Here is an 8,544-nt window from a genome sequence, read left to right as displayed (position 1 = left end):
GAAGCATCCCGATCCCTATACATATTCATGTCCAGCCCATAAGTGTCAAATTGAGATGTCCTTATAGTGTCCTTGGAAGAAGAATATGAATATGGAATATCTGAAACGTGAGTAAAAGATAGAAAAAAGGTCACTCGGTATAGCATAGTTGCTTATATATAATCTACTTTACAAGTCAACATGTTTAATTATTTGAATAACTTTTATAACTTTTATTGGATAATAGTTTCAAGTAACACAAATCCAATATCATTAAATCGCTTTCTATGAGTTCAGCTTTAGTGACGTAATCTCCATCCGAATATTTTCTTCCTATCCCTAAATTAGCGTGAATGTTGCTTGTGGCTGTAGCTGGAATAAAAAAAAACCCCTCTCATTTCAATTCAAAAAAGTGAGCAGCACCTAAGCTGGTGCTGCTTGTGTGATAGCCCTGTAGCTTGAGGCTGCTCGTCACAGCAGCTGAAAACAGGTCGCTGAGGTCTTCAGCTTCAGACGCCTGTGGCGGAGCCTGGAGGAGCAGGCACACAGGCAGTCTGGGTGGCGGAGAGGTCTCCATGAGCAGCAGCAGCAGCAGCAGCCTCATGAAAGCCTAATGAAGAGATTGTCAATACATCATGATACTCACAGAATTACTCGGATTTTTATGGGGGGGGGGGGAAGATAAAATATTGTTATAAAGACAAATGCACATTTATTAAGGATTTTGATTAGAGACAAATCCATACTCGGGTGCATTTATTGCATTGTAAAGAAGAGATGATAATTCTCATTAGTGATAATCATTAATAAGTTATTTCAAGATATATTAGGTGTGCAAAATTGTACATTTGGTCCCATGGCATTCACTAGTAAAAAGTGAATCAAAGTTAAATAAGTACACCTAGAAATACAGATGGTAAAAGATTTATATAATTTTTTTAAATCTAAAATCATTAGGATCATTATCCTAATACATTTTGGACCACAATCAGTGAGAAAACTAAATAGTTAAATTGTGATTAAATGCTATATACAGTAACATACAGTGCAGTATAAGGTTGACCATGATATACGTGTGTACGATATATATGGTTAAACAAATCCCACACAGAATAATACATTCCTCAAAAGTGAAACACTTTCAAAGTACATTCAATAACATGGAAGAGTGACAGATCTTACTATAATAACCATCTTATTTACATACACATTTAACAATCAGAATATTGTGGCATAAAGGAAAAACATGTAAAACTAGGTTGAAGTAGCTTTGGATTTTGTTTTTGTATTAAATAGAAAGTATAACCACAGGGTATAATAAAATAAGTAGCTACATCACAGTGCTACAAAAACTAGAAAACAAACCAAATCAGCTATTGTGGTTGTGTTTTGCTTTAGTCAATAGTCATATTTACTCTATGGACAGTAAAAAAACTCGTAGTGGCATAGTGAATCAAAGGGCCCAATGTGGTTTTTAAAAACATTCATTTTGTGAGCATTCAAACCCGACCAGTAACACCAGAAGGGGAATTTAGGAGCAGCTTTCATCGGCAGTTTCCTTATCCTTCATAGCGTGGGCTATTCATTGGTAGGAACGAGCATTGAGTTCAGTGTGCAACCCGTGTTCTCCGCTTGGAACCTGTGCCCGACCGTGCCCTGACACCTTTCTATGTAGTTCTCTTCCTCCTGAGTGGGCTTAGAGAGCTGCTGGCTTTCGGTTCACTGTACTGCACCTGTAGACAGACACAGGAGTGTGGTAAGGGGCAGGTTAAACTAGCAGAGCCTGAGTTGATGCATTGCCACAGGGGAGGCACAGAGAGGAGGGGACCCGCAAAGACTCGAGCGCAATGAGTCACCCTCTGAACACTCTAAGCAGTGGAGTGCAGGGCACTCCCTCGTAGCAGAGACATCGGGCCACGCTGGATAAAGGGCTACCAGCTGAGTCACGACACTAGTGTCACAATGACTCTCCACTGCTGTGTTTCTGCCTGGGAACTGTGATGTTTTCCTTGCAAACACACAGTAGCAAAGTCTCTTATCGCACTGCTCTTTCCCACAAGGGATGTTCAGAGTAGAAGCACAACAGAAATTACGCAAGAGGTATAATTATCCAGATGAAGCAAATTACAGACATTTTTCAGAAAAGACATTGAGATATTTCAGTACAATGCTAAATTGAGAGACTAAAGGATTTGCAGCTTCCCGAGTCTTAATCTTTGGTTTTACCTTTTGAACATCTGAAGGCACCCTCCTCAGGAAATCAAGGACTTCATTGTTATCAATCGCATAAGGGTCCCGTAATTTCTTAGTGAATTTATTTATACCTGCAACAGACATTTTGAAGGCAGACTTACACATTGACTATAAACATATAATCAACACTAGTCTGGAGATTTGATTAACTGGCTCTTTAATTAAACAAATGTGAAACTGAAAAGTGTAAAATACACACTTACCCCACACTAGAACAATGTAGCGAAGAGGAATGAAGTACACTAGAACTGTTAGAATAAGGAAAACGAGGAATGCCAGGTTGGACAGGAAGGGCACAGACCAGTTGAATGTGCTGAAAATGAAAACAAAACATTTTTACATTAAATACAGCACATACTGGATTGAAACATTAATTTGAATGTTTTCCTAACGTAAACTACATTTCACTGTTGTACCAAAATGTTGCTAACATTTTAAATAGTTTATACACTGTTTAAACACTTGATATATTTGAAATCCATGTATTGAATTATTTTATGGGGGAGCAAAAATAATCCTGCATTGAACACAATTCAGGTTTATATTGCTGTATATGCTCACTTTTTAATTCTCTCCCCGAAGCATGCAATTTCCTCCAATAGATTCTGAACAGTGATGACAGTTTCTTGAACCATGTGAATTTTTTCCATCAAACCTCTCCTCTCAGATTCCTGGAACATTAAAGAACAAGTGAGCTATTTGCAAACAACTAAATTTGGCACAAAGATCTTAAGAATAAAAACTGAAGATTTAATCATTTAAGATTCAGCTGGAAATAAACATGTATTTATGACCTAAATTTACACTTATAAGCTATTTGGCAAAACTGATAGGAGCTGAAAATCCTGGTTTCCACTTTGTTAAACTGGGGTGAAAAGGGGCTTCAAAGTGGACTGGACTTTGCATTATCAAAAAGATGAAGTAGCCCATTTATCACTGAACGGTTCTCAGGCTATCCAAAAGCCAAAAGAGCTCAGCTCCCACTAGGGGAGGACAGCCGTAAAGTAAACAGAACAGGCCAGGGACTCTGGGTGAAGATCTCCAGAGAAAGAAAGGGAGAAGGAGCAGGACACCAAGTCACACAGCCATGCAGACTTCAGACACAGCAGAGATCTCGACATCGAACGGTGAAAACAACAACAACAACAAAAATAAAAGTGGGGACTTGACAAAAGAGAAATAATTACGTTGACCGGAGAGACAGTCAACCAGTGATCTCAGTCACTGCTTGGCTGTGTATGCATGCATTGTACAGTACGTGCATGTTTCTGTTAAGTACTGCTGAGATGACTTGGCATGACAGTGTCCAGATGAGGCTTCTCAGCAGAGCCTCATCAGAGGACTCTGGGTAAGACTGTATACACCAGCAAGCAGCCAGTATTATCACAGTCGTGTCCAAGCTTTTTACACACACACACAGCACACCACATGTCTACTGAGACAGATTCCCTCTGTGGCACCAGGAAAAAACCCTCTGAACACTCTGAAGACTGAGCTTTATGACTTTGTAAAGCCTCATAATATGCTCCTCTTTTAATAAGACAGGATTTTTGGAAGCGTCCCCTGCGAACAGTGAGCATGAACTAAAGTGAGCATGAAGGACGAACAAAGTGAATAAAGGACAGGAGTGACACAGAAACAAAAAATTTAAGACACCTTTTCATCTTCGTCATCTTCATCGGCAAAATCCACGTGGTCCTAAGAAAAGTAAGAATCCCAGAAATGATGTTAGAGGGGGACGAGTAGGAGAGTGCTTAAAATACACAGCTCAACACCCGCTCTGAGTATCGACCCCTTGCACCCTGGGTGTTTTAGTTGACCCTGGGCCTAAACTAACCCCAACCTCCCACCCCTCCAGTCTTCATCTGTCTACTGCCGTTCATATCATCAACAGCTAAATAACAGTGGTAAAGACGAGCTCCATTACCACTGACCTGTGAAGATTTTTTGTTGATCTCAAGCACATATTAAGCTCACCCCTACAGCTTAGACTGTATGTGGCAAACGAGGGTCTAGAGCCGTCACATGTAGCGCTGTAGGACGTGTGCAGAGGACCTCACATGTCTTCTGTGGTGACTAACAACTAAATGTGCTGAAGGCTCTGGTCTATGATGGACGATGGAGCAGAAGATTTTTGTTTTTTTGAAGGAGGAGCAAGTCGTTGTACTCACCAAATCTTGATTGACTCTCCCAGTGGCCTCTTGGAGGTAGTTCCATGAGATGAGGAGAACAAGGAAGAGGGGCAACATGTAGAACTCCCAGTGCCACACCGTCACCAAGAAGATCTGAAGAAAAGGTCAGAGCAGAAAGGCACAGGAGCTTGAAAAGGTTTTCCTTCTCCGAGTGCCGTCCAGTCTTAGCCACATTTCAAAAGCACCCTTATCAAGAGTAGCCTAAAGCTTTTTGTACAACCAACAAACTGATTAAAGACCCTTTCTGATGAAAGGCGAAGAAAGGAACCTACCTATATGAAAGCTTTCATATTTCAAACATTTCATATAACATATTGTATGTTTCTACATATGGTGTGCACACCCCACGCTCTGCTTAGTTGGACAGCCAATCTACAAACCCCCTGCATATGCGTTGACATTAACCACTTAAGTCTAATTGTTCAGCGTCTTTTATCTTGTGTACATTAAAGCTGGCGAACCATTCAGTCTAACCGCGGGGGAATCTGTGAGTGATCGTGGCTTTAGCATTGATAATCACACTCTAATGCAGATTCCACCTGTGTAGCTTGGGGAAACAGATAAAAGGAGAAAAAAAGAAATATGGTTTGTGATGTCTCAATTGTACTGCTAAACGAGGCTATAAAATAATCCTGTCAGAAAGGCAGCGACGTTGAAGAAGGCATGGAGCCAAGCGGCGTGGGGAGGATTTACATGTTTTTATATGCTAATAAAAATAAAAGTGAACATCTGGTAAAGTCATTTCTCTCCTCGGAGGCACCAACTGCCATAAAAGATGGCAGATATCCCCCCCTTTAATGTGCAAAAGCCAAGCACGCTCTTGTCTCTGTTATCTCAAGCCAAACACGGCCTGAAAGGGAGATGAAACTAATTCCCCGCTAAAAGGTTTATGTTTTATTAGTGGATATTTCGAAGTGACTGAATAACAGGGGTGGCAAAATACTGAGTCACGCTCCTGTGCAAATGTATACGTGAAAAATGTGCTCCGTAAAGACTGGGAGAATTGTGCTCCATTTTCAACTTGAGACACTTTTAAGAGGCTTACACTGCAAAGTGCTTGTGACATGTGATAGCGTTATAAAAATATAACACCGTTAAATGTAAAGAGCTACTGAACAGGATAACATTGAATTGTTCATGGAACAATGCATGCACTAATCCAATACTCAATATTGTACAAAATCAGTTTTACTCTACTTTTCCAATGTTAGGGGAGCTGATCTTGTTCAGATAAGTATGTACATAGCTATAGTCATTTTAAACTCATAAACTGAGTATGCAACAGATGTGTGATGTTAATAGGTATATACAGTGTGTGTGTATATATATATATATATATATATACATATATATATATATATATATATATATATATATATATATATATACACATATATTGTATTCATGTGCACAGATTCACCCGTTTCTATTTCTGGGAAAAGGCTGTAAAATCAATAAGAGAATTCATTATTGTCTTAGTAAAGCAAATACCATCACTTATACTGTATGTGGGATGGTTCTTCTGTCATATCTCACCACAGCTTACAGAGGCTGTCTAGCATGAATACATTATTTGTGGAGATTTCAGCATGCTAACACGATTGAAAAAACACTGTGCAGATGGTCTAGTATATTGTAGCAGGGAGGCAGGTTGTCTGTGTGTGTGTGCGTGTGTGTGTGTGTGTGTGTGTGTGTGTGCGTGTGTGTGTGTGTGTGTGTGTGTGTGTGTGTGTGTGTGTGTGCGTGCGTGTGTGTGTGTGTGTGCATGCATGCTTGAGTGTGTATCCATTCTCTTTTACACAGATATTATATATTGTTTGAAATCACCCTACATCCAATATATAGGCAATTCAATATTTTTAGTCTACATTGCATTTACTCAAATGAAATCTTTACATTTGACAGTGACTGCAAATACACAAACAGACAATTACGCCCACAGAACAAAACATAAATCCCAATCAAGAAAAAGTAAACCTTATTGGAGATTTTACACTTAACAGCATCATTTGTATGAGTGTAATTTTAGTTACTTCAGCCAGTATTTGTAAAGGCCTAAATATCTTCCTCTTGGCTAAGAAAAACTTTAGCCCCATCTACAGGACACTGGGCAGCAAGTCACAAAGAACTTTAGTTGACCCCTACGCCTACACAGTTAATACATAGGCTTTATGCAGCATTAATTTAACTTTATCTAAGATGATCGTTCTAAGAAACCCCTGAAACCACGCAATGCTAGGGCTGCAAAGAATGGTGTTTGAAAACAACAAACCCACCGTAAAAAAAAACTGCTTTGCATTTAGCAGATTTTACTAAATGATCCATGAAAACATTTCTTGAAAAAAAAACAAATATCTGGACTAGCTACATAATAATATATGTACATTTAATGGACTGCAGGAGAAACCACACTCTGAGTGGAGAGTTAATGAGTTGTCAGGGAAGTAGAGTAAAAATAGACTCGATCTCAACTCCAGTGGGACCATGCAGTCTCTCCAGCTGAGCCCGGAGGCCCATCAGGTACCTGAAACAGCTCAGCTCTCCTTCGAAAGCTGCCGGAGAACTGGAGGTAGAGGGGGCTGCCGCAGCCTTACGCAGCATTGATTAAGATCAGCACTTGGAGGGGTTCAAGGAGGGGTCGAACCAACTTCACTTGTGTTGCAGACTTGGGGAACGGGGGCGGGGAGGGGTGAGTGGGGATAGTAGATTGCGTTTGGTGATAAGGGGAAATTACTTACCAGGAATGCTATGAGACTCCTCTGGACACTCTCCCACTGAAAGCAGCTTTTGATATATTGTAATGTAGACATTATTGCCTTGTAGAGGGTACGAACACGGAGTACATTTCTGGCCAAGATCTGATGAGAAATACATTCACATACTGGATGGAATTCAATCTGATTTTTTTTTTTGCAGCTATTAAATAGATTTCAGGTGACTTCTGTGAAATTGTTTCAACTCAAATAATACCGATTAATGACCAACCTTTTTTGAAAACTTTGGATTGTCTTCCATGAATTTTTTTTCCTTTGGTTTGAATGTTCTAATACCAGCTCTAACCTAAAAAAACAGAATGATAAAAGAGGAGAGGGAAGAGACTGAGAAAAATATGTAACTGTATTGCGTGCACTATAGTAATATAATAATAATATACTTGGGAGTCAGATGGCTGAGCGGTTAGGGAATCTGGCTATTAATCAGAAAGTTGCTGGATCGATTCCCAGCTGTGCCAAATGACGTTGTGTCCTTGGGCAAGACACTTCACCCGACTTGCCTAATGGGGAATGTCCCTGTACTTACTGTAAGTCGCTCTGGATAAGAGTGTCAGCTAAATGACTAAATGTAATGTAATGTAATAATATAAACTTTACAGCTCAATTGTTTCCCATTTTTCTGCCACCAGCGAATGCCAACGATGAGCTAAATGGCATTGACTCCAGCTATGTGATTAGATAATCTAAAGTCCATCTGTTGTGGGAGTTGGACTGTGTGTATGCTCACTGCGTCCCTGGCCAATGTGTTAGTACCTTACAGATGGCCTTATCAGTGAGGATTTGCCCATGTCTAATAGCCATCATGTTCTCATGTCCTCATTGTTGCTGAAAACTCTACTTACAGGGTTAAAAATAACTTCCAGTTCTAGTGATATGGTCCCTTTGGTTAGGGCTCCTAAGTCCTCTTTTCGCAGCTGGCAGGCTATCTGCTGGCCATTGTGGATCTGGGTTGCAGAGAAAAAAAGGAGCATTAGGATACAATTCCTATCTTGAGAGTCACAATAGAATAGAATTACAATTTGATTTGCGATACTGTGTACTGTTTAGCAGCCATTCCCCACCTTTTCCACTTTGCGGCCCACGTGCATAGGTCAAATAATTTTGAGGCCTTGCAACACATCCGTTTGCTTGCTTTGTGCTTATCACACATGTTTAACAACACCACGGGAGCCAACAGTTCGCTTTCAAGGCTAAATGTATTTGAGCGATCAAAGAAAAAGTGTCCATCAGCGCCACAGTAAGCTTTCTTTCGTCAACGTGTCAGGCGTATCTATTTTCCAATCAGTTTTACTCTAGCGGGCCACTATTGGACCGTGTCCCACAGGTTGGGAATCGTTGCTCTATAG

At 40.2% G+C, this 8,544-nt stretch overlaps 1 protein-coding gene across 1 annotated transcript in view; it reads right to left on the bottom strand.

The window, feature by feature from the left end:
• Positions 1-688: 688 nt before the first annotated feature.
• The window catches only part of mctp2b (multiple C2 domains, transmembrane 2b), a 21,330-nt gene continuing 13,474 nt past the window's right edge, over positions 689-8,544 (bottom strand). Inside the window, exons 15-23 of the mRNA XM_084681919.1 lie at positions 8,041-8,142; positions 7,410-7,484; positions 7,163-7,282; positions 4,404-4,517; positions 3,889-3,930; positions 2,794-2,903; positions 2,436-2,545; positions 2,206-2,303; positions 689-1,712 (exon numbers count right to left, since the gene is read on the bottom strand). Of these exons, the coding sequence (XP_084538045.1) occupies positions 1,647-1,712; positions 2,206-2,303; positions 2,436-2,545; positions 2,794-2,903; positions 3,889-3,930; positions 4,404-4,517; positions 7,163-7,282; positions 7,410-7,484; positions 8,041-8,142 (837 nt within the window). The 3' untranslated portion in view covers positions 689-1,646. The remainder of the gene's footprint in view (positions 1,713-2,205; positions 2,304-2,435; positions 2,546-2,793; positions 2,904-3,888; positions 3,931-4,403; positions 4,518-7,162; positions 7,283-7,409; positions 7,485-8,040; positions 8,143-8,544) is intronic.

Source organism: Hypomesus nipponensis, chromosome 19, assembly GCF_054491055.1.
Source record: "Hypomesus nipponensis isolate SF chromosome 19, ASM5449105v1, whole genome shotgun sequence".
Taxonomy (NCBI): domain Eukaryota; kingdom Metazoa; phylum Chordata; class Actinopteri; order Osmeriformes; family Osmeridae; genus Hypomesus; species Hypomesus nipponensis.
This window is presented reverse-complemented; position numbering and strand designations above follow the sequence as displayed.